Source organism: Falco peregrinus, chromosome Z, assembly GCF_023634155.1.
Source record: "Falco peregrinus isolate bFalPer1 chromosome Z, bFalPer1.pri, whole genome shotgun sequence".
Classification (NCBI taxonomy): domain Eukaryota; kingdom Metazoa; phylum Chordata; class Aves; order Falconiformes; family Falconidae; genus Falco; species Falco peregrinus.
The window spans coordinates 42056052-42083129 of NC_073739.1; the positions used below are offsets into that span (position 1 = coordinate 42056052).

The 27078-nt window shown below is 39.4% G+C and overlaps 1 protein-coding gene across 1 annotated transcript in view; it reads left to right on the forward strand.

Annotated features, from left to right (window-relative positions):
• Positions 1–20891: 20891 nt before the first annotated feature.
• The window catches only part of SLC28A3 (solute carrier family 28 member 3), a 46530-nt gene continuing 40343 nt past the window's right edge, over positions 20892–27078 (forward strand). The window contains exon 1 of the mRNA XM_027791354.2: positions 20892–21080. Within this exon, the coding sequence (XP_027647155.2) occupies positions 21024–21080 (57 nt within the window). The 5' untranslated portion in view covers positions 20892–21023. The remainder of the gene's footprint in view (positions 21081–27078) is intronic.

The following is a 27078-nucleotide window of genomic DNA, read 5'->3' on the forward strand; positions in this document are numbered from 1 at the left end:
CAAGCCATCCCACCATGTTTCCATGCTGGCAATTATGTCATAGTTTTCCTGCTGCACGATGGCTTCCAGCTCCTCCTGTTTGTTGCCATGCTGCCTGCATTGGTGTAGATGCAATTCAGTTGGGCTATTGATCCCACCACCTTTTTGGGAGGAGAAACCCTAATTCCTACATGACCATAAGGTAAAATGTGTGTCATCTTGATTTGGCCCTTCTTCATCAGCTATCAATATACAATGAAGAGAAACTTAATTTGAGGTGATTTAGGATTTATTTTTCTCAAGGTCACATTTCTATATTTTCCTCTTTTGAGGGAAAAGCTTCTGAGATAGTCAGTATTCTGTCAGCAACCAGTAAGATGTGAATCCATAAACTCAGTCAATTTCTCAATTTGGTTAGGAAAAACATGGTGCTGTGGTCTCTGAGCTTGCAAGTGTTTTCACTTTGGTGTTTTGTGTTTTTCTCTTCTGAGCCTCCATAAATAAGACCCTAGAAGCCCATTTGCTTCATTTGAGACATTTTAACACAATATTGAACAAAGCATTAGCTCCTCAAAGAGAACTACTACATAATATATTTATGGATTTAAAAACTGGTATATGCTCAGATTGTATGGATTTATGTGCTTGAGGAAAGAAAGACCTAATGGATGTAAATTATAGTAAGCATGTGAGATTGATACCCTTGTTTATTGATGGCAATAATCTATTAATAATTGAAATACAGTTCCATCCCTATTATTTATACATACTCTACAACATTATTCATATTTATCCTGTATGGTTTATCAGTATCATCTGCACATTTCTACTGATTATGTTTTTACAATGATATATTTTTAGGGCTATACTGGATTTGCCTCCAACTTTGAAATCCATGGGCAACCATAAATTCAGAATTTTAATGCAGTGTTTTAGTTCTTCTTAAGAGAGAAGAGTGGGTGCAGGTATGGAAAACCTCCAATTCAAAAGAAGCAAAGAAATGTGAGGTGAGGAATCAAAAGATTAAAACATCACACCATAGAGCCCGTGGGGTTAAAAAAAAAAAAAAAAAAAAAAAAGGGATCTTTGAGACAAAATACCTGCTGTACTTTGCTCATCTTGCTCAGCTCAAACTGCATAAAACTAGTATAAAATTACAATATATTCCTTGCTGGGGTATCTGTCTTATGGATGTGCTTAAGCAGGGTTAATATTCAGGGACTCAGGGTTGGGAGTGAATGCATCCACAACCAAATTTCCATTCAGATGGAAAAATGATGCAAGGAAAGGTGTATTATCTCTCCTGTTTGATCTGTGACTTTGCAAGGCATCAGCAATTCTGTTTCTAAATTTCACCAGAACTGCTTTAAATTGAACAGCTAGGTCTATTAGAACTATTAGAACTGCCATAAAAGGATGTAAGAAAAAGTGGAGCAATTTTTTAGTTCTTTGATAAGCCCTGTCCACTTGGATGCTGTGAGTACATTTCTTACACACAGACTGACCAAAGTTTCTCTGCTGCATTTATCTCAAAATGCAGCCAGGAGAAGCCCCCTCATTTTATGAAATAACCCAGCGAATAGAACCATCACATAGGTAATACAGAAAGAGTTTCTAGCCCTCCTCTGACAAGGTTCAAGACATGAAAACAATCTAACCACCAGGTTACAGATCATCAGAAAACATACAGAAGAAAGCTAGGGGTATGGACTGGCTACGTAACTAGCAACTGGCAACATTTCTCATACCAACTTAACCAAGTGGTAAGCTACCTCTTTCTGACCAAGGAAATATTATACTCTTCTGCCCAATTTTTAGTGTTCACAGAAGACAAGAATGCATTGTAGACAAGCATAAAGTTGAGGAGCACATGTTGAGGACCTCTACAACCCAAACCATCTATGCTGAAGGGTCCTTTAACTGCACTGAGGAAACTCTAGCATACTAAAACGACCCCTACCAGCTCCTCATCCCCTCCATAAAGGGATAAGATTTCACAGCCCTGCTTTCAGGTATTTCCTATTGACTTGTTGAGGGTGCAGACTTTCTGACGCACTATTCTGAAATAGGCAAAAGGATCACAACCTGACATAACATTCATACCCCTGTGCAGATACTGACTTACTCTGTACAGAAATCTTTGTGCATTGCTTTGATTTTTATATTCTTTTGAAATATTCTGACTCCTTATCCTCACAGCCCTCCACAAAGTCTAAGCCAAGAGCAAGTAACTTCCATTGCTGTTATCTTTGTAAGCTTCATTATTGGTCATATGTGTAAATAAACCAGTGGATTGAGCACTGATTCCAGAACCTGTATTTGAAATAACATCTTGAAGAGCACACATTAAAAAAGGTTTGCTATAAAAAATAATAATACTGCTTGGGGCACATGGTGATTTCCCTGAAGTATTGCTTGCCTTAACTATTTTGCCATAACTGTTATCATTAGACCAAAATAACCAGCTGAAGGATAAGCCAAAACCAAAGTGACTCAGACAAGCATTCTTGATGTAGAATAGAAACCAAATTCAGATTAGAATTTTGAATTGATCACTGTAAATTGTAAAGCTAAAAAAAAAAAAAAAAAAAAAAAAAAAAAAAGTCTAGGATGAACATCTCTTTAACTATGTAGGTTTTAAAACTCTGGTCCAGTTTCAGACCAGAATTTTATCTCAACATTTGGGCCAAACTCTCAGCCACACTGCAGCTCCTTTAAACACATAAGATTAAAGGAAATCTGTAAAATTCATCTGACTAGACTATGAAGGATGCCCTTACACAAGGGAAGTCTGTGTACAGAGAAAAGCCCTGTCTTGCAAACTGTATAGGTAGGCTGAGTAGTAGTAAGGGATTGTTGCAAGAACACAACTCTTCTCTGATGATCCAAAACAGTTTTTAATTGACCAGTGAGACAAAACTTTCTGTTTCCTTGTTGCTGCTGATTTATGGCTCTCTCACTCTGTGAAAATTCTTTAAAAAAAAAAAAAAATCACTATTTTTAATTACAGATCTTTCAATTACTTTCTGTTTGTGAAAAGTATAAAAACAAAGAACTAGTTCAGGACTGATATTTGCACTGCAAATATTCTAACCTCCACTCTCTCGGCTGTTTGGTTTTGTCTGGGGTTTTTTTGGTTTGTTTGGTTGTTGGTTTTTTTTAATTTATTTCTGTTATTATTTCTATATTTCCTAGAGGTGCTAAAGGCAATCTGTGTTTGAGTAAATCAAGTCATCTGAATACAGAAGAAAACAACACTCCATCCAAGAAGATTTTTGAAAACTTGTAGCCATTTATTATAACTGAGTTTTGCACGTTTAGATTAAATTACTGGAAGCTACATATCCTGAGTATCTCTGCAAATCAAGTCATGATCATCTCTTTCACTCGAGGAGATAATGGGACACACCTTCCAAGATCCTTTTCTACTACAAAAAAGCAACAGATTTTTCTGCTCCAGGAAAGCAGGAAATAACATTACATACTCTGGAGCACCATCTGCTGGTACCTAACCAATTCTTTAGCTACTAGATTAATTACTTTTTTTTCTCAGTGAACAGCTTTGTATTTTCTGTGCTTTGGAGTCTTGAGTAGGGAGCAAAGTTTTGGGGGGAGTTGGTATTTTAATAGAAAATAGATAAGTTGACTAAATCAAGAAAAAACGCATTTCACAAAAAAGTTGCATAGAATTACCAGCCACCCTCAGCATATGAATTACACAGCTTTTTTTTTTTTACAGCTCATCCTTATAATGCACCTGTATCTCAGAATGTAAAGGACAGCTCAGAAGCTGTAACAACCCAGCTTTAAAGGGCAACAGAAGCTTGGCTATGTAACCTGACTTGTGAGGACAGCAAGAAAAGATTGAATGAAATAACAGAGAATAAATGTGGAATGGGGCCTTAGTAAACTGTGTAGGTTTGTCTCACAATGACCATTGTTATTATAGCTCCAGTATGAAGCAATAAACTACCTGCTAGAAGTGGTGCCTAGGGAGACAGCAGGGGCCACTGCTACTACCTTGGCTTTCCAGTGTGTCCAATATTTGACCTGCCTTTCGAAAACAGTTGGCTAGGAGTTTATATTTCATAGTCATAGAATGGGTTGTGTTGCAAAGGAGCTTAAATATCATCTAGTTCCAGCCTCCTGCCGTGGCCATTTGAAATGGCTTTTCATAAAATATTTTAAAATGTAGCAGTTGAAAATTGAAATATTGCATGCTCATAGTTGGGCATAAGAGGCAGGGTTGTGCTCTCTCTGGGCTCTTCCAGCTAGCTCAGGGGACAGCCTAAGGTGCTGGAGGCACCAGGAGCTGCAGCTCTGAGGCAGTACCATTATCCTTTGAGGTAGCTGGGGCTGGAGAGAGCTTCAGCTATAGGTTTCAGGACAGCTAACCTTCTTTCTCCCTAGGAGAGGCACAGCCAAGTTAAGAAGCCCAGAACACGGATTCTCAAATGAAATAATAAACCCCCACACACCTATACCCTAAATAATCTACTTTAATCACTACTAAACAAATGTCCTCAAATATCTCATCCCACTGGAAATGCTGGAAAATTGTTTACCTTTCCAAGCACAGAGAACATTTTTAGAAATTTGCAGGGGGGGAATATCAGATTCCGCTCAGTGCGTTGCTGCCTTCCTAAATCCTGCCATTGCTAGTCATTCCTTTGGGAAAGTAAAAGGGGCCAAAGCTCTCCTCGCTCTCTCCCCAAACACACACGCACACGCATTTTAATATCTTCTGGTGCCATAGTGATTTCAGCAAATGTTTTCAATGGGCCCTGCAACTTCTGAATTTTGATTAGTTCAACCCCCAACTCCCAGTAGTATTGCTTCACTTAGCATAAATTATTAATTTATTACAGAGAATTTCAAGGGGACAGAGGAATAATTCAGTTGGATAAAGACATCAACTGCAACAAGAAGAGTGAACCACCCATGTAGTGAGAGGGGAAAATTTCTGTTTGCAGCTTTTAAAAAAAAACAGGTGGAAAGGTGACACAGCTGGACATGAAAACTCCCCGACTTCATTCCTAAAATGATTACTTGGTGCATCAGTTCCACAGTTGGTAAAAACAAGCAATCTATACTTCTTTACACCAGCTGAGGACCTCCCTTAGTATTTGAGTGGGACTGAGTTGTTTTCTTTTGTGATTTTTTCTGACATAATTTTTTGGAACAAACATCCAGACTTGGTAGCATCATGAGGAAAGCCATACTGCAGCATGGTTTTGTTGCACATCTAATGCTGTGAAAACCAACCCATAAGACCAATGGATGCTCTTCTCTGAAAAAAGCAGAAAAAGGATAATCAAAATTTGGAGTAGAACAACCCTAAAATATTTTTTTTATTCTAATCCACTGCAAAAAGCTGATTGCATTAAGGAAACAAAAATATCTACCTAGAATAAATGTCTGATATTTCATAGTGTTATCAGAGTACCAGTGTATCAGAGTAACACCACAAACACTTGCATCTGCTGTATGCATATTATTTTTTTTGGGGGGGGGGGGGGGGAACAAACAAAACAACAACAACAACAAAAGAAAAAAAACCACCACTAGAAAAACCAAAATCAAGCATTTCCACAAATTTTGTTTGATAATAAGATAAGGGTAGGACTGAAAATATGCTACAGCCTACAAGTTTCAGTATGTAGAAGGGGCTGAATTTAGATATTGGTATACATACACTAAAGTGTTTTATGTATTCTTCTTGATCACAGTCCTTGGATTGAATTTGGGTGCACTTGCCAACCCCCCCAAAACTAGATTCTTACCACCATTATATCTCTGCCATTTGACTGCAGCATTAGCAGGGGATTGCTTCTATCATTTGTACAGGCTAGGCAGCCTCAGATGACCATCTCCGAAAGTATCACCACTGGCAGGTCAGCAGGAAGCTGTGTGGGAAGCTGCCTCTCATTGCACTTGGGGACCACTCTTACCCACTCACCTGTCTAGAGATATTTTGCATCACTAGCAAGCTGCCAGGTGCTTCAGCCACTGCTGAAGCATTGTAGCCCCTTGAAGGCAAGAATTAGTGGAGAATAATGCTGTCATAACAATCATACCTTCACTCTTAATCAATATACCCCAGATCAATGTTATCAGCCACACTGTGACAGATTTCAAATAACTGTTCCCTTAACTTTTGTCCTGAGATTGAGCAGATAGGGTCAATGAGAGCTCCTGAGGCAGAAAGTCGACAGTAAGCCGGAAAACGAAACATTTACAGCAAAATAGTGTCTGGTAACAGTGGCGGTAGTACTGAAAAGAGTAAATCATATTTGCTGTGCTTACACTCCTCTTCTGTGATTTTCTCTTTCCCTTCCCTGCATGCCCCCCATCTCAGGCAGTCAAAAATGCCCAAAGCTCTCCAGAGACTGCACTGGAAACCGCAAAGCTACTGGAGTTACTGCTGGAAGAACCCAATGCGAATACTGCCATCAAGTGCCCAACAGACGTGTTCGCAGGGCAGACTCTTCCATCTACAGCTATGTGCAGAGATGCGGATTTTAATATACGGCATACATCAGTTGTGGATGCTTGTATACAAGTCTCTCTGGTACAGTGTCAAACAGTTATTGAATCTGAACGTACAGGTAAATGCAACCATCCTCCTGGAGACAGGAGAACTGCATTAGAGTTTTAAAAGTGCAGCCAGGATGGGCAATTATTCCCCCCATGGCCTGGCTTCTGTGACTGTAAGGCATATTCCATTTCCTGGTATGTCCCAATATTAAATTTGAACTCTCTCCCTTGATTCAGCACTTAGGTGTGCTGGCAAGGGCTTACAGGAGAAAGCACACACAAATACACAGGATCCTTGCCAGCACCTGCACAGGCTGGCATTAATGTGAGCATCTCAGTCCATGCGCTGATTGCAATGCCACACAGCCCTACAATGCCTGGGGGGAGCCCTCCAGCCCCCTGGTGACCCCCTGAGCACAGCCCACCCAAAGGCAGGGACCAGCTCCTGGCCCTTATCACTTCTTGCTCCTGGGAGATCAGACCCTGCTGTGTGCCTGGCCCTCTAGCTCACCGGCACCAAATACATTTCCCCTCCTTAGCTTTAGAGCTTACAGGCCAATTTCAACTACATCTAACTGAACAAATATACTTCTTGAAAACTGGTGATTTTCGGTGAGAGAGAGAAACTGTAGCTGGGTTTTTTTTCTCATTATTCCTGTAAGCTGGCTGATCCACAATAAGAATCAGGATCTTCTTATTATCAATATTTATGCTTGCATTTTTCGCCACATGTTATTTTAAGCAGCTAATGTACAAAGAGTGCTTTGCAGTCATCAAAAAAGTGTGTCCTCTGGCCATGCTAATTGTAACACTGTAAATGACTGTATAGGCAGTGTAAATACCAAGTTGTGAGGGAACTGGGTGCAAACAGCCATCAGTGAGAAAAGCAGAGGCAAGAGAGCTTTCTGACTAAACAGTCTTCAGAGAGACTTAAAGGGAACTGCTTGCAGACAGAAATTGTGCAACTTTTCGAAGCTTAGGCAGCACCAGGGTAGGACATAGGAAGTTGAGAGGCAGAGAAAGAGGTGAAAGAAAGAGTGAAATGGAAAGATTAGGAAAACTAAAGGAATTCAGGGGGAAATTACAATAAATAAAGCTGGAGACTGCAGCAGAAATATGAACATATGGGACACCCAAGGTAAAAACAGAGGAGAGATGAGATAGAACAAATAGCTTCAATATTGTATAAGGCTTAAAGATGGAGACTAAAAGCCTGAGTATGATGTAGGAAGATAACCAGGTAATCAATGTGGTATTTCTAAATGTGATCCAACACACTGAACAAGAAGACGATTTTATAGGCAGGATTAGGTTAGGTTATTCTGTGTGTGTAAAATACTAGTATTGCAGTAATTAGTATTACTGGCATTGTTGAGCTTAGGGACACTAATACTGACAAAGAGAGAAAATCCTTACCAGGAAGACTAGACATATAAACAAGCTAAGGAGTGATTTAATGTAAGTGCTGGGAAGAGGAAGATTACAGTTAATCCAAGTAGGAGGTACCAGGTCAAAACAGAAGGGAGGATTTTGGTGCCAGCAGAGGAGGAGGCAGGCAGGGAGATGGCTGCTGCTGTGCCTGGGCTGAGGATCTAGGGCCAGGGATGACCTCTCCTTCTGGATGCCCTCATAGACAGTAGGGAAAGCCAGCACTGTCTTCCAAGTTAAACTTTGACTCTCCGAAGGAAAACTGATCCAAACGTACACTAAGCAATACATCTGTCTATGCATGGGCCAGATTTTTTTGTTCTGTTGTTTAGTCGAGGAATGAAGGCATACGTATGAACAATCGTGTAAAAGTAATAGGAAGAATAACACTTAGTTTCACTTTTCAGACCGCAAAGGCAGCTCAGAAGAGCCGTGCTTACTAACAGTATCACTTTAGGATAAACAGAGGCTTCCTGCTGTGACAGCCTCTGGTGTGTGGCCTATCTGGAGAACACACACATATACTGAATTTCTGCTACCAACAAATGTTACTTCTCTGTTTAGAATAAATTATTGGAGATTATTTCCCCTCCCAGGAAAGAAAGGGGTCAGGGGGTGCACCTGACCTTCCATGGTTCCCCACATCAATCACTACTAGGACTGTAATACGATTCCCACACTCTGGTTTGGTGCTGCTTAACAATCTGATGTACAGCTGGTGCAGGGCAGCTCTGCAAGGTAATTTGCTTCCAGTGGAATTTTCGAATTTAAATTACTTAAGTGTAAAGCTTTGTAAAATGAATAATCCATCACAAATAATTAGAGCTGCCCCTAGAGGAGCTGGATAGTCAGCCAGAAACAAATGTGTCCTGCATTTGACTTACTGGTTATGTCTGGCCTGAAAAGCCAGCTTTTCTGATAGAGGCTCCAACATGGATGGTAGTTAGCAATTCCAGAGGGTGTCAACGGGCAATCTGTTCATGTGAGAAAAGGCTATAAAGGATGGCAAGAATAGAAAAGGAATTAGCAAGTACTTTAACAGTGGTTATAGGGAGATCTGGCCTTCTATTTACTTTTTTCTTTTCACATGGCATTCACTAGTCAACTGGCATTTGCTGGTTTTCTGGCACACAAGATCTTTTATTTCTTTACGTTCTGTACCTGATTCCATAACTAAATAGAACTTCTTGCTCAGCTGCATAGTTACAATTCCTTCCTACTTTTAAATTAATTCTTTACTTTCTAGTCCAGTGGTAAATAATTCCATTTTTCCGCCACTGCTTCTTTTAAGCAAGGTGTTACTCCTCATACATACTGAATATGCCCCTGTCCCAGCCCACTGGAATGTGTTTGTGTACGCAGTTCGCGTTTGCAAATGCAGCCCGAATGGATTTGGGTTTGACTTCCTGTACACTATCCTTCCTCTCCCAGTTCTTCAAAAGGTCTTATTTATTCATCAGTAACCCTGAAGGATCCCACAGATCTGTACAGTCCAAAACATATGGAATTTTAAGACATGCAGAGAAATTGCAACCTGTAATGAAATATATTAAAATCAAAGGGAACTATAAGAGTATGGGGGATCAGAAGACTAAGGTGGACAGTAGGCTTCTCTGCCTAGAAGTTTTGTGCAATATCTATCAGCAAATTACAAAAGTGTCTCCACTATAAGCTAGATCAATGCAGAATAGTTACTTCTGTGGCAACATTGTTGTGCATCATCAGACCTTGGATCTAAGTGGCACCAATCGGCTGGCTATAGGGAGCTCTGTTGAAAAAGCTGGGAGAAAAATTACACTGCAATATGGTGAAGTGGAATTGATCATTGCTGTTTGTCAGAAACATAAGGAAAAATTGTCTCCAGGTTATAATGTGTTAGTCTTATGATTAGGTTGCTTTGTCTAGCAGTATATTTAAGAAATACAAAAAGGTCACTAGGCAGCAAATATTTAGCTGAAACAATACTAATGAGCCATCAGTATGTACACCCTGCAGGATGGAAATGTTATAATAAACGTACAAGGTAGGAGCTTCGCAATTTTTGAAGCATGGTAAAAAAAGATCTGCAAAACGCAGACTGCAGATATAAACCTCCAACTGACATATTAGCTATGTGAACACAAGATCTGTTGACCGAAGGAGGAATCCTTTGGCTGATTATGGTACTGATTGTCCAAATCCACTTACATCCTGTTAAATCCTTTGCCTTGACAGACAAGCTGTAGTTTTGTGTCACTTGGACTTTAAAAATGTGTGTCCTGAATTTCTTAGTGAGGAGGAGGAGTTCCAAACTGTGCTTGGAAAATGTATTTTTGATCTTAGGCATAATTCTGAGCTGGGTGTCTTGCAATACGTATTTAACTGTTTGCCCCCCAAAAAAAATTAGTACAGGGAATGGGTAAAATGGTCTTGCTGGGATGGTACAGGGAGCAAATGTCTCCAAGCTCCAACAGCATTCATTTCAGCTGAGAGAACTAGGCTGGGCAACACTGCTGTGATGCTGGGGCAATCTAGAGCTGCCCCAAGCTCTGCTCTAGGCCAAGCCTTCCCTGAAAGCTATTAGAATGATAACAGCTTTAGCTGTGTTAACAGCAGTGTGTTGAGTGGTGTTTAGCCACCGTTGACCTCTTTATCTCCTCAGCTGTAGAAAAGGCCTGAACTTCTAAATAACCATTAAAAATTCAAAAGAACATTTTAAACGGTGCCTCTCCCTCCCCAGACAGCAGCAGTTTAAAAAAAATGCCTGAGAGTTCAAGCCAAGTGCACGTTGCCCTTGGTTGCTGTAGTATTTCACAATGCAAGGAATTATTTTCTCTTCCGAAGCATATTTTACTTCAACTTGTGCATTTCGTCAATAAATATAAAATACACAGATACGGAAAATAATAAACAGTGCTTAATCATGTTTAAGTATTTCAACAAACTGACATCCCTATATTTAAAAGGGAGGGTTCTTCCTTTCTTTTAAAAGGTTTTGGTGTTCTGATTTCTTTTAAGTCACATTCAGCACTCGAGAGGTGACCTTTAATAGATTCACACTGGGTGATCCCATTGCATCAAGCAGAGAGACATTATATCATCTCTAGTACACCTAGGAAACCAGCATGGGGGAGAGATTTAGTCCAGTCACTTCAAGTTAATATGTTATATTCAACCTCATTTGTCTTAAAGGCTTTGTCTTCCATACTGGGCTTGTTTTTGAAGGTTTGTTCTTGTTGTAGATCTATGGAATATTTATTCAAAACCACAGTATGTGCTTGCCCTGCTTCAAATTCACTAATTACACTGAACTTGAGATATGTAATTGAAGTAGGATTGTTTAATGAGGGTGTATGAGTAGTGTATTTTCCATCTTCTGAGAAGAAGTACCAGTACCAGACAAGGAAAACAAAACAAAACCAAAAAAAAAAAAAAAAACCCAACAAAAAAACCCCAAAGGTAATGGGTAAGAAATTTGCCCCAAAAGAGCTTGTATTAATATAGCCCTTTATCCTGATTAAGTCCTAATTCTTTACACACACACAGTTCACTGTCCCACACAACAGTGTTCATTTAACAGTGTCTTGCACAACATCCTTGTCCTTAAACTGGAGGGACATGGCTTTGATGGATGGACCACTTGGTGCGTAAGGAATTGGGTAGACAGTTGCACTCAAAGAGTTGTGGTGAATGGCTCAGTGTCCAAGTGGAGACCAGTGATGGGTGGGTGGCGTTCCTCAGGGGCTGGTACTAGGACCGGCGCTGGTTAACATCTTTGTTGATGACATGGACAGTGAGATTGAGTGCACCCTCAGCAAGTCTGCAAACAGCACTGAGCTGTGTGGTGTGGTCAGCACACTGGAGGGAAGGGATGCCATCCAGAAGGACCTTGAGAGGCTTGAGAGGTGGGCCCATGAGAACCTCATGAAGTTCAACAAGGTCAAGTGCCAGGTCCTGCATGTGGGTCAGGGCAATTACAAGCACAAATACAGACTAGGCAGAGAAGAAGGACTTCGGTGTGTTGGTACATGAGAAGCTCAACATGGCCTGGCAATGTGTGCTTGCAGCCCAAAAAGCCAACCATATCCTGGGCTACATCAAAAGAAGTGTGGCCAGCAGGTCGAGGGAGGTGATTCTCCCCCATCTACTCTGCTCTCATAAGACCCCATCTGGACTATTCTGTTCAGCTCTGGAGCCCCCAAGCATAAGAAGGACATGGATGTGCTCAAGCAGGTCCAGGGGAGGGCCATGAAGATGACCAGGTGCCTGGAGCACCTCCCCTACAAGGACAGGCTGAGACAGTTGGGGTTGTTCAGCCTGCAGAAGAGACCTTGTAGCAGCCTTCAACACCTTAAGGGGGCCTACAATAAAGCTGGAAAGGGACTTTTTACAATGGTATGTAGACATAGGACGAAGGATAATGGCTTTAAACTGAAAGAGGGTAGATTTAGATTAGATATTAGGAAGGAATTCTTTACTGTGGGGGTGGTAAGACACTGGAACAGGCTGCCCAGAGAAGCTGTGGATGCCCCATCTCTGGAAGCATTCAAGGCCAGGCTGGATGGGGCTTTGGGCAACCTGGTCTAGTGGAAGGTGTCCCTGCCCACGGTGGGGTGTTGGAGCTAGATGGTCTTTAAGGTCACTTCCAACCCAAACCATTCTGTGATTCTATGATTCACATCCTTCAGCGGGCCCTGTTACATGTGACAGATGAAAAGTACTTCTAGTACTAGTATGCTAGGTAAAAGGTACTTAGGATAGCACACGCCCCCATCCTATTCCTCCTACCACATTTCTTGCATTAGTAAGGAGGGTCTGAGGCTGGAGGAGTGGAAGCTAGGGGTCCTGGTCAGAGCAGTAAATTAGGGCTCAGTCCTTAGCTCTGCTATTTTGAAAATGTAAGCTTGCTGAACTGACAGTGTGGACTAGGTGATGGATAAAAAAGGAAAGATAAGACCTTTTGTTGTCAGTTAAGAAAGTTTTAGAGTCATCAAGGTTAAATCTCTCTCTAGTGCTGCTGGTTTTCTAACCCAGGTAACTTGATAATTTTACAGTTCTGTGTAAAAATATTTAACTCAATGTGACAGTGCCAGCCCAGGGACTAGTCAGCAGAGCTCTGAATGTAGTATAAGCTATGCTGGTTGTGATTTTTACAGCTGTGAAGCTTTGTTGCCTCTGTAATGAATTCTCCACAGGGAAACCACACTGAGCACAGTATATTCACACTGTTTCTAAATTACCTTGGATCCCAATAATATCAATGAGCGATTTACTGTTAAATGTAAGGAGTGTAAGCACAGCGCTTTTTGTGATGTCCTCTTCATTACTCAGTAATTGAGGATTCCCACTGTCTGGTTTAAACTCATGCTTACCGAGGTCCTGCAGTTCCAAGCTCCAGAAACACTGTTAAGTGCATCAAGGAAGCAATAAGAGTAAGTGTTGTGCTATGTGTATATCTTTTCTTTGTAAACAGACATCTAAATACTTTCAGGACTTTTGGTCAGATTCTTCAGATTTCTGCATTAGTAATGCTCCATGACTGCCCTCTTTTTGGTCCTTTTGAAACACTTTATCAAAGCAAAACATTGATTTGTGCTGAAAGATCTTAAAGATCAGTACCATACTCAGGCTTATATTGCACTGGCAGTTCAGAGCAGAACACCTCTACTTATGTAAAAAGCATTTCATGAAGTAGGTAAGTGTCATTGTCTGTGTTGTAACGGGAACAAACAACTGTATAATAAACACTGAAATATTCAAAACTTGTCAGATTCTGGCCTCACTTTAAAAAAAGTAGAAATTATTGACATTGTTTTATAGCAGAAGATTTTGTTTCAGGAGAAAGACTCCCTGAGCTGTACAGGCATTCACAGACAGAGTGTTAGTTACAAAAATAATTTATTGTAATCTTCTGCACAGATAGGGTAATGCCTATGTGGGGAACTGAATCTGTCAAAAAGGGCCGTCAGTCACTATGTAGATGGTGCAGGGCTGCCCCATTGCAAGCATTGCAATGGCATCTTCACGGGATCAAATGAGACTCCCAAAACTGAAATTGAGGTGAGTTTTTACAGTCCTACCGGTCCTACTAGGATTAAAAGTGTTCTGCTCGGTCGGTCCTATTAGCAGGACAACAACTCCAGCAAATGCATGACCCATTACTATGGGCTATTTTTATGTACCTACAAAACTTACTCTATCTTAGCTATACACAAAAGACAATCTTACCTTACCATTCCTACATATGCATGAACGGTTTCTACTGACTACTCAAATTCTCTTACGTATGCACATTTTGGTCAACTGCTTTCTGTGCCTGAGGAGCCGCCAGGATTAGTCTGTTTCTCCACACAGGGTGTTAATTGACACTTTTTAACATGCTCATCGTGCTTATCCACTGGTCTCAGCCCTGCTGGGTCTGCCAGGGTGAGTCCTGGTGCTGTCAGGAATGCAGTGCACGGAGAGATCCAGTACCAAAGAGGCAGTTGCTTTGAGAGAAAGCAAGACAGGAATTCAGTCAATTAATCTGTCACAAATGAGTACACCTTCTCATCTGTACAGAGACAAAGAAGGGAGTTCCTGTTAAGAAGCACTCCAGGTATGCACACAGACACAGTCTTTGTGTACATAACCCTGCCACATGCCAACCACACCACAACTATAACCACAGGAAGAACCTGAATTTCCTCCTTGTATCGCAATTATAAATTACTTTTCATGGGTTTTGCCACACCTGCCTTCACAGAAAATGCAACATGCATGCATTACTTTAATTATTTTTCTGCCTCAGAGGTCTAATTTTCACAGCTGCAGTGATTAGCTGTCTTGTTGACTCTCTATAGCATTTCATCTCACTGAACAGAAAGGCAAAATTACTACAAAGTAAAAATCAACTGAGTCTGCACAGATGCCCAAAGCTAAACTGCATCCTGCATGAAATGTATTGACACAATTGTCTCACCAAACCCAGTTGATTTTACACCATCTATAGGATCTCTTCATGTGTCTAAGCAATGACCAGAAGTGGTGTTTAAAGATTTCCAGCACACAAAAGGTATAATTTCTCAAGCAGAATTAAAATAATAATTAAAAAAATATGAAAAAAATAAAATACGAAAAACCAAACACCAACTCACTGTCCAAAGGAAATATGGTATGCTAACATTTCAGCTTATCTTTGCATGTGACATTTATAGATTGATGACAGTTATATTTCTATGCATAAAAGGTTAGAAGAAACAGTCTGTGACAGATAACCAATAGATATATTTTTTTTCCTCAGCTTTTTAGATTAAGACAATTTCAGATTGGTAGAATAAGACATTAAAAGACACCCTGGTAAGCCTGATTGCATTTCTCTGTCTTTGAGCTTACATTCACACCAAGGTTCCCACCTGCAGATGACCGAATCCTTTCTGAAATATAGCCATTGAACCTGGATAAAATTTCTATCGTAATTTCCCTATTAGTATTCTTCAAAATAATCTTTCCTATCACCTTCAAGTGTATACCTTTCTTCTTTTATTTGAGTTTTGTTTGTTTGTTTGTTTCTTTTCATTCCATATGAATGTGCTATGGAAACATCTATGTGATGTTAGTTTCTTTTACTTAGCCTGTGTCACATGATTAGAAGATGACATAAAATCCTTTTTCTCTGTTTCTACTGAAGTCTGACCCCTTTGGGATGGTTGGGGTGGTCTTTTTGAACTCTCCTGAAGTTGCTGCTAATGTCTGAGAATCAACAGGTGTAGGATTCCTGCTGTTTAGCCTTACACGGGTATTTGTCACAAGGTAAAATACAATAGCTCTCAAAGGCCCTTGACTTTCCTCCAAGAAGTCTTTCCGCCCTAATTGATGGTGTTCGTTAAACATGAAGTTCTTTTGCATTAATGTTTCTCTCCTGTCAAGGGGCAACTTTAGGACAACTAGGAAGCATAACAAAGTTTCATTTCTATTGCCACAGAACACAGAGGAAGTGAGTAACTCGCTACAAAACCATCTCAGAGGGACAGCTGGGAGCCAGAGTAGGAGCTGGAGATTTCCTGGGCAAGAGGTTATGACTACTGTCGACCAAAGACTGAACTCACAGCAGAAGCTGGGAAAGAAGGCAGCACCTGGCCACTCAGCCACCTCATAACTGTGTGAGTAGTATATTTTCATAAAGTCATCTGGCAAAAAGCTAAAATTATTCTGAAAATGCTGATGGTTTCCCCCCACCATTTATCTACATAGCAAACAAATTCCCCAACATGCATTGTGAAAGAATTCAAAGTATTCCAGACAGGCTAGATGTTATGTCTGAAATCCTAAAATATTCTGGATGTCCAGCCTTTATTCTCCCACCGCTCCCATGAGTAGCTTACTTAATTTTCCAAAAATTTAAATAGTTTCTTTTCTTTCTTAATGAAAGACTTCTTGTGAAGGATCAGAACAGTTTGATTTAGATCAATGTTTTATGAGAAATGCAAAATATATGTTTGTACAAAAATGGCTGCAAAACCACATGATCTTTCTTTAATAGCATTTACTGTTACTTTGTACAGATGTAAAAAAATTTTAAAACTGGATATTCAGGGGTTTGTGTCCACATTTCATCATTGCTGTGATTTTTTAAAAAGTGTTTTTATCTTGATAAGAACTTCTTGCTTTATACTTTTCTCCTAAGAATGCAGGACCAGTAGCTGGGAATTTTGAAAACGTATGTTCCCCTTTGGTAAAAATGAGTCCCAAAGTTGGATTTTCCCAGAAAAATGTGTGTTGATTTCACACACATAAAGTTGTATTTCTTTCCCAGAAGACAGTACTTAACTTCCATTCATCCTTTATTCTCATGATATTGTTGAGTTTTAGAGTTTATCTTTTACATTGGTATCCTAATGAAAATGTTTCTAAAAACTGAATAGGCCATAGTGCAAACACCTGCAGCTTGGACATTATAGATATTAACAAGGAATGTCCTTTCTGCCCAAGGTTTTTTCAAATATGGAAAGGACCTTTTTCACTCAGAGAAGACAGTGGAGTGGTAAACAGGACTGCCTAAATAAATCTCATGATATATAGGAAACAGTAAAGCAATTAATCTTCTACTTGCCAACCATTTGTAAATGATAACCATGTTTTTCTTTCACTCACCTTTCCTTTGAGGAGCAAAATCTAAACAGTAATATGGAATAATCATAAAAATACTTGTCCAACTGCAGTTTTACACTGACTCCTCCCACAACTCTGCTGTTGGGGTTACATTATTTTCCCCTGGTTTTCATCATGGAGATCTCAGTGGCTCTGGCAATAATTTGCATAGAAAAACATGGTCACTGAGTTTCAGAATAACAGTATCCCTGGAAAATCTAACTGTATTTTTTCATTAGGTCAGGATTGAAGCTTCTCTGCCCACCTCATGGCCTAGCCTGTATTTTTTATTTGAAGTCACGGTTAACCCAGGGTGTCTAAGAGAATTTATTCAAGTATTTATTGTCTCAAAGCTTTTGAAATTTTTACTGAAATGTTCTAGAAACCACAGCTGAGTAAAACTAGCACAACTATAAACACTGAATATTATCAATTAAGTATGTAAAAAAATCTTAATTTCTGAGCAACTGTACAAATCCTAACTATAAAGTAGCTTCTGACAGTTCAGCAATGAAACAAACAGGATGGCCTTACTCTTTTTAGATACCTCATCTGTTTCTTCATATTTCTGCTCATCTTTTAATACACCTAACAAATTATTAAGAATCTTATTGCTACATATTTGCCTGCTGTGAATACAGTAAGCAATGCACTGTTGATTAATATTTTATAGTACCCCAAAAACTCTTTCTGGCCTAGCCAGTCTGCATGAAAATTTCAGAGCAAGTTGGGCATTGGTGTGCTATTACTTGAAGCACAAAAAGGCTCTCAATACTATCCATTGTGAGTAGGATTTCATAGCAAAGTTACTTAGCACTGGTATTGGAAGGTTTTCTTGTGCTAACCAGAAGTTTTATTTATTTGCCATAATACTCCGGTTTTTTTAGTCAGACCTCTGTGTATATTCCAAGAGAGATACTGATGTCTGGTGTCAGCACAAAACTCCCATTGCCTGTAATATACCCATTTATACCAATCTGTATTACTTTATATTATAAATAGGAACATTTTTCTGTATCAAAAGTATGAAGATCAGCTGAAAACCTCCCTTGCTAGCAAGACTTCTGGTTTCCTTTACCTACATAAGACTCCAAGGAAAACACTCTGAAGGGCTGGTGTTTAAGTTTGCTGCTTCCTTAATAAATTCCTGGGGAATGACTGAAAACACCTCTCATGATTTTTGAGCAAAGGATCCAAAAAAATAACTGTTATACATTTTTTTTTAAATGTTCATTTCTCAAGTTTATTCATTTTTTTTTTAAAAGTTCATTTCTCAAGTTTATTCATTTTCTGTTTGTCATATATGTGATAAGTTGTTCATTGTGCCAGCTGTCTGCAAAGTTGCAAAGATATAAAATACACTTAAATGAAATCTTCCTTAATCCATATAAAAAAGTAGTTTTTCATACTTACTGTGCTGTTGAGCTCCTTTTCCAGATTGCTGTTTTAATGCAATAAAATGCTTTCCTTTCCTACTTTCTCAGTCCTGCTAACCAAAACAGAAGGATTCTTTCAATAAATTCATACACTCCTACCATTAAAAAAGGAAGTGAGAAGCAACCAGGAAAATTATGTCTTCAAATGAGAATGAACTTTCTCCATATATTATTCACACTAGGAAAAACATGAATCTCTTTTATATGTGAAACTTAGTGAAAGAATAAGGTTTTTTGATTGGTCTTCCTCTAAGAGAAAGAGAGCCCAGATTTCATGTAGAAAGACTGAGATGAAACATAAAGTGTCTTAGGGCTATTCTTAGGAAGCAACTCTTGGATTATTGTAAATTTTTCTCTCTGTTATTAGTCAGTAGAATTTTGGTAACACGAATTGACTTGAGTCTAGCACTGTTAGTCTAATGTAAAAGCACCCTAAAAAATAGAAGAATGAGTCTTTAATGCCCTCTTATAGCTGGAGGAATCACACAAGTGGAAAACAAATGTCCAGGCTTGTTATCAATTGAAATAGCAGGATGTGATATCCTTCAGACGCATGACACTTCTTGAAAGCTGATGTCTTCATATGAGTATAGAAACTAACCAGAAATGGGAAGGGGTTTGCTGTAAATGAGACATCAAGTAGACTGCTGGCTAATCATGAAAAATATATCAGCGAGTTGTGACCTTCTGGTTAATTACATGGTCCTTTGTCCATAGAGAAATGGCATATTTCATGTTTTCTATAGTGAGTTCAGGATTTTTCTTGGATTTGTAGGTGGTTTTGTTTTCAGTATCCTGTGAGATTTCTAACAGAAAATACAACCCAGGGGAGGAAACTTTGCACTGAAGTGATTACATTAGTGTTATTCTGACCTTTTTCAATGAGAAAACCAGTTCTGAAAAGTATCTAATGAGTTGCCAGAAGAAGAGGAACAATAGCAGAATTGTGTCTTTGCATAGTTACCAGGCAGGGCAGAACTTTCTTCCAACATTCAAGTGCAGAGTACAGTTTTTAGGAATCAATGGGCTGGATTTGAAGATGATTCACTACTTTGTTTCCTCTGCCCTCTTCCCTCTGATAGTAAACTCATGTGTCCAATATTGGCAGGAGGAGAGAAGGAAGAAAGGAAGAGAGAAACAGCTGAGGTATGCAGTAATCAGCAGGCAATTATATCAACATTGTTAAAGATATTTGCAGCTATTTTTGCTGGCAAATAATGTATAGAGAGAAGCAATTAGTCACAGTCTACTCACAGGGTAAATACAAATAGCAACAAACTTGTTGATTTCAAAACCTAGGGCATCAAAAAAGATTCTGAATACTGACAAACAGAATATATCATTAAAAGTCATGTGCTCCTTACTGAATAAAAGAAAAAACCCTAGTCCTTCTTTCTGAGCAACAGTTAAGAGATTCAGAGAGCACATATTGCAACTGTATGATTTATAATACAATTAAAACATAGCTGGAAGATTCCTCAGAAAGATGCATAATTTTATTTTTCATGTAACTGTTCTTTATTTGCAAGAATATATTGTTGTGCCGGTCCATTCTGTCTTTATTCCTAAAATAGCACATAATTTTTTGCTTTTTCACAGGATGAGGCAAAATTTGTGACATTTTCAATCCCTGTGTAGAAAGTTACAAATTTAGGCACCTAATGAGTACGTAAATATACATTGCTGTATTTCAAAGAAACAGAACTCTCTCTCATTTTTGTTGTGCTTAAAGACAAAAATTATATTCATTCAAATCCTATCTGACATAAGTGTCTGTAATAGTGCTACTATTTTCAGAGACCTTACACAGAACAAGCTGTCCACAGGTAGCCAAAATAAAAAATATGGCTAAGAGACTGATAGTTCTACGAATATAACTGCCATACTGCAAAGAGCAAGCCTGGAAAGTTATTAGAAAACTCCAGTTAAAGATGAGTAAACTGAGGACAGATAATCAAATGAGCCTGTGCCATAAGATTTGGCATGCCAACTAAAAATGCATAACTAGTATTTGTTGGCGGTTTGGGAGTTGTTAATTTTCCCTTGTTTTCTCTTTCTAGATTAAGTCCCTAACCACTATGAAAACAGAGTTGTGATAACATCGTAGAAACAGTGATTTGAGAATAGCTGAAAAAAAAAGACTAAAACTGTGTTGACCTCTCAAAGATCTGGGTAGGGAAGATTTTCCCCCAAGCAAGGGAGGAAAGACAGAAGTCATATAAGTACACACCTTTGCCTTTGGGATCACCCAGGGATACATCGGCCTCTTGGGGCTCGCAGTAATCCTTCCTTTTTGTCTCAAGAAACATCGAAGGCCCTTTCCCACACTGGCCAAAAGGGGCTGTGCCAGGGGAGTGAGAAGGTGGAGCTATGAGTGAGCAACAGCAACCTGAGCATGCTCCAGATAAAAAGAGCATCACTTCAAGTGACTCTCACCCACCTTGTACATGGATTAACCAGGTACTGGCTGCTGTGCCCCTGTGCTGCAAGCAACTTCCAATATCCGCCCAAAACTCTCCTGCCCAGGCGAGGCACATGGAGCTGAAGGACACTACCTGTGATCACCCAGGCGTGCACAATGTGGCCTTCCAGGTAACTATGATTTCTTTTGATTTGTGGGGAAGAGGAAGGACTTAAAAACAATGAACAGTGCTTACTTCAGTCCTTGAACAAAGAAAAAGCAATTTATACTGTCTTCCTGCATCCACATACTTTGCAGTGATATCCTGCCAATGTACAAGTCTCTTGTACAAAAAGTTGGAGCACAATTGACACATTCAGGAGTAGGCTCTGCCTATTGTCTTCGTCTGCTGCCTGGTACACTGTATCTTTGAAAAGTCTCCTAACTCAGTGTTATTTCATAGGCTGGTGTATCTCACAACTAGCCCATCCACCTCTCCCATCTGCTGTATCAATTACTGTGATTTCCTGAGGGCAAATAATTCAGTTTTGTTGAAGAGACGCATCATTATGCAGCAGACGTACATCTCATCAAAGCAATGTATATTAATAATGTGAGAAAAATGATCACGTAATCACAGTGGGGCATATTTTCTTTCTTCCATGCATAAAATAAGTGCAACTGTCTTGTTCTGCTCCCAAGAAGGGCACAGAGCCAGCCCAGAGGGTTCTGCATGTTATGTGCATAAAGTAATGTTAACAGCCATTTTAAAAATGCAGATTTCAAAAGCAGAAGCACCAAAAAAAAATAAATTGTTAACCAGTTAGCTATTGTTCTCAGTGCCCAGCACCCCTGCATTTTTATAGGAATTAGAACAGGGACAAACAGAAATTTGCAAACCCACAGCCAGGCCATTCACTGTGTTTATTATTGAAGGTGGAACAGGTCAGGGAGAAAGCGGCTCTAAAGAGTGCTGTATTATCGAAGTACCCCTTGCTTTCCTCTGCGGCCTCTGATCTTTACACTGCCCCTGAGCTCAGCTAGCAGTAAGGGTAGCACATATGGGGTATCAGCCAACACTATTCAAATAACACAGAAAGGTCTTTGGAAATGCTAAGCATGTGGAATATTATGTAACACCAGTGACATCCAGCCACTCTGGTGTTATATTTACTCATTGAGCTATAGACAACGATAAGCAATAGATTAATCCGGTAATCTGCCAGTCAGGGAATATTTGTGGAATGTAAGGGAATTGCGGTCAAGTCCCTACTCCAGTCAATAGCTAATAAGTCACACTAAGTGGGACAGCTTCAACAGGAGACGGAGACATAACTGTCTTAAAACATAAGCCAGTGGTTAGGGCATTCTCCTGGGTAATCAGTGCCCTCAACACATCTGTGCTTCAGAGCAGACAGACAAGCAATTTGAATTTGGGTCTCCCTCAGTTCATGTAAATCAGATAAGTGAGGACTTAATCCTGGGTGCATTTTCACACAAAATGTGTGTTCAAGTTAGTGCATTCAGTTTCTAAAGTCTCTGCCTACAAACTTACAGAGGAAGTAAGTCCCTCTCTAGCTGCATAAGCTCAATGCCAAATGCTTTTGAATGATGACCTAAGCTGAAAAGCACCTCTTTCCTCAGCAGTCTCTGTGGAGCACAGTTCAGTAACTCAGGTTAATTCTCTGCCTTACACAGCTAGCTCACCTGGGCAATGTGCAGGGAATCCAGGTGCTTCCTTTGCTGTCTGTCGCAATTGAGAGACGGGAATGCAGCTTCATGCAAGCAAATGTCTCTTTATTAGCCTGATAGCATGATTATATACACACAAGCAATTGTTACATCTTGCTCTGATCAGTTCAAAAACTTGCTTATTCTATAACTGTGGCAACTTGCGCAAAGATCTCACACTAGCTATTTAGCAATTCAGCAATAGTTAACGATAACAATGTCTGCAGTTCTTACGCCACGTCCTTGAGCAATCTGACAAACCATTCCTTGTATAGCCTCAACTTGATACTTAGTCCCTGTTCCTATACCTTCAGTAATTTTTCATGTCCTGTATCAGCAGGGCTTGTGACCCACAAGCTCGAGCATATTCCTTTCAACTGATTGTTACTTGTGGTCCTGCTTCCCAGGCCCCCTCCTGCAGCTGTCCATTGCAGAGGTTTGCAAGATCCAGCAAATCCTCTCTGATTTAAACAATGCAAATACCAAATCATAGAGACTGTGCAACAATGAAACCTGGCCAGAGTCAGGTTTTCTGGTTACTTTTGATTTCTGAAACACCAGAAGGTATTTATGTTTACACTATCGCTGACTCAACATGTAAGTGACTCCCTAGACAAAATAAGACACAGAAGGAAATAGGTAAACTTCTGCATATAGAAAAATAAATCGCTTCACAGTAGAAGCCACTGAGAAGAAAACAATCTCATAATTTTTCCCTATTTTCTTGTATTTGAGCTTTTCTTGCACAAAGAATGAACACTCTTCTTTCTCCAAGATGCAGTGTCTTCTAGTATTTTGCAATTAGTGTCTTTCTTAAATCACAAAATATAAACCTGTTCTGGAAAGGGATTAGTTTAAACCATTTTAAGTATCAGTGTGGGATTGCACTCCACAGGTACCTTCAGATGTACCTGAGCCGATTCTGTGACTCAGGCAAGGTATCCCAGGAACAACTATTTGCAAATGAAGGAGATGGCTATTAAGGCAGTCAGGATGCAGGAGTCTTGCAGGGTCCTAAAGAGTCATATACTAACTTTATTGATCAGCTTCAGAATATTTTGCAACAACAAGTCGAGCATGAGAAAGCTCAAGGGTTGCTTTTAAAACAACTAGCTATGATAATGCCAATGAAAATTGTAAACAGGCAACTTTCACAATCGCAACCCCAACATGTGTCAAATGATTATAATGCAGAACTCACAGCAGACTGTAACTCTCGGGCTGAGTTCTGGAATGCAGTGCAGCACATTTTTGCTTCTCTAATTTCTTCTGTAAGAATAGTACATGCTCTTAATTTGCTTAGTAGATTAGGCTGCTAGCTTGCTAAAGTTTAATGATTAACGCACAATGGGATATAAAAAATAATGCAGTGACAAAGTAAACCTGGGTTAGGTAGTTTGTTTTATAAAGTCAGAAAGTTAAGAAAACAGCTCTTAACAATACAAAGCAGCTCAAGGCTAACAAGTGGTGGATGAAGGATCATATCAAAGTTTTATTAAGTCAAGAATGAGAAGCATTGTACCTTCTGTTGTTGAAGGACTCTTAACAAGTTGAAGAGGTGGTAATATAGAGTAATCTGTCTTTTGACTGGTCAGTCATACAAATGGTCAAAGAGGGATAACTATTCAAGCTCATCTGAATTTCACATTGGTTATTGATATTTAAACACACACATCCTTCTGTACTATACTAGGTTTTGTACTGTGTCAGCTAGGATGCAGTTAATTTTCTCAGTAGCTGGTGCAGTGCTGTGTTTTGGATTTGGTGTGACAGCAATGCTGATGGCACACAGATGGTTTTAGTTGTTGCTGGGTGATGTTTAAGTCAGGGACTTTTCAGTCTCTTGGGCCCTGAGGGCTGGAGGGGCATGGGATATTAGGAGGGGACACAGCCTGGACAGGTGACACAAACTAGCCAAAAGGATGTTCCATTCCATATGATGTCTTGCTGAGTATATATAAGCTGAGGGAAGAAGAGAGAGGGGAGGACATTAGGTGTTAGTGTTTGCCTTCGCAAGTAACCGTTACAGGTGATGGAACCCAGCTTCCCTGGGGATGGCTGAACACCTGCCTGCTGATGGGAAGTAGTGAATGAATTCCTTGCTTTGCTTTGCTTTGCTTGTGTGTGTGGTTTTTGCTTTACTTATTTAATTGTTCTTATCTTAACCCTTGTTTTACATTCCTTTCTGATTCTCCTCCCCATTGGGGTTGTCAAAAAAGGACTGTCATGGTTTAACCACAGCTGGTAACTTCAGCCACTCACTCACATCCCTCTCACCCAGAGGGATGGGGAGGAGTTGGAAAGAAATGTAAAGCAACCAAAACCAACAGTTTGCCATCAACATTGGTCTCACACCAAATCCTAAACACATCTCTGCACCAGCTACTATAAAGAAAATTAACTGTCACAGCTGAAACTGTGATACAGTTAATAACCATTGCATCACAGAAGTGTAAAACTTCTTCAGCCTTACTGTAGTAGACCCTCAGAAGTCAGTTAAGCAATGTTAGCTTTCAGAGAGGGTGTGCATTCATGTAGGGTAAAGTTCTATTAACCACATTAATCATATTTTTTTAAATGCATGATCCCGTGAAATATCACCTACTTCTTTTATACACTAAGCAGATTCCACTTGAACTGTTTACAGGCATGACATGAAAAATTGTGGGTCCTGTGTTATTGCTTTGTGATAATGCCAGTATCTGGGAGACTTAGAAGCAACTGTCACCTCATTAACAGCTCAAAATGGTCTCAAAAGAAAACAGACAGCAAACCTCAAATGTAAATGTACCTCTCATTCTACCTCTTTCTTTGATATCAGGGACATCTCAGTAAGCTTCTTGTATTAGTTTTGGGAAGATGCATAGCTCTACCTACACTTGCCATTCTTCACAAGCATGCTCTTATCCTTCAGTGCAGCATAAACTTAATAAAACTCCAATGCAATTGTTAAGACCTACACGCTAAATTACCTGCTTTGGATGCTACCTCATAGCTAGAATCAACAGACTGCCACACTGTTTATACCAAAACATCCAGGGATTTATGATTTTTTTTCCCCCCTTAAATGTCATGCAATATAAGGAATGTAAATCATCACCCTCATCTGCCCATTGCTACTCAGAAGATTGTCCATGTTAAGTGTCTGCATGCCAATGTAATACATTCTGTATCTACATCTACAATAATGTCATACATAAAGTATAGAAACACTACTGTGTCTCTTCCATTCAGTGTAGTTTGGTTAACTTCTCTCTGATGGCACTGGCTAGAGTATCACTACAGTTGGCTACAGAATTTCCTGCTCAGAAATCCTACATTAATAGTAACCCTAAACCTGAGATTTTATTTATCTAGCTTGAATTTAGCCCTTATTTAAGAGGCAAAGGTTTTATCTCTTCAGTGCTGATGGTTCAGATCTCTGCTAATTATGGCATTAAACAAATCACACATTTCTCAAGGAATGGTAAGAACTAGCTCATAAAAAGGAATGTTGGTGGGACAAAAAAAACCTGACAAACTTTTAAAGGGAACTCAGAGGTAAACATAAAATAAATACAATACAAAAGGAAGATAACAGCTAATAAATAGTTATTATTCATTGGCCTCCTATTGTTAGTGCTAGGATGTATTAAGCAGTTGGTACCTGTTTCTGTAGAAGAGCAAACTGCTCTTAAGAAGCTGAAGGAAGGATCCCCTTTAAAACTCTGCCTTTTACTCAAGCTGCATAAGGACATCGGTACTGCCATAACATACGCAGCCTTCACACTCCATTTCATTCAAACAAGCTTATAACATCCTAAAAAATGCCATATATTTCTGTGTTTATCACCATTCTCCACAGTTTCCTAGATACTCTTGTCTGGTTAGTTGATTAAAACTATAGGTGTTATTAAGAATTTACATTTCATGAGCATAATTGTTGTAATTTCCCTTGGAAATTATGAGGGCATTGTACTGTATAACTCCATCGGATTCAGGCAGGAAATTATGCAGTCCTTTTCCACATTTTCAAAACATGTTTTCCAAAGCCATGTTTGGGTATTTTTTAAAAAAAGTGGGATATTACTCCATCTCTTACAGGAACATACATTTTACTTGCTCTGAGAGCAAAAGGATTTCCTATTTCTTTTTTTATGGCCGATTGTGCCAGTCTATCATTTTAACTTGTTTATCCTGCATTTCAGAATACTATCCAACTATCCTACTCAAAACTGACCACTTAAAGTTTTAAAGAAAACACTAATGTACTCAGAGGTGGGTGAGCCTAATTTACAACCTGTTTTAAAACACCTCATAAAGATTTAGCCAGCTGAATTTAAATCTGGCAGCACATGTTTCTTATCTGCTGTCTTTACAGCTTATTTACTATAGTTTAACACATAAATAATGAACTTTCATCCCTCCTGCCATCTACACTCAAATTTGTCATTTCACAGGAATTTATGAATGCTATGA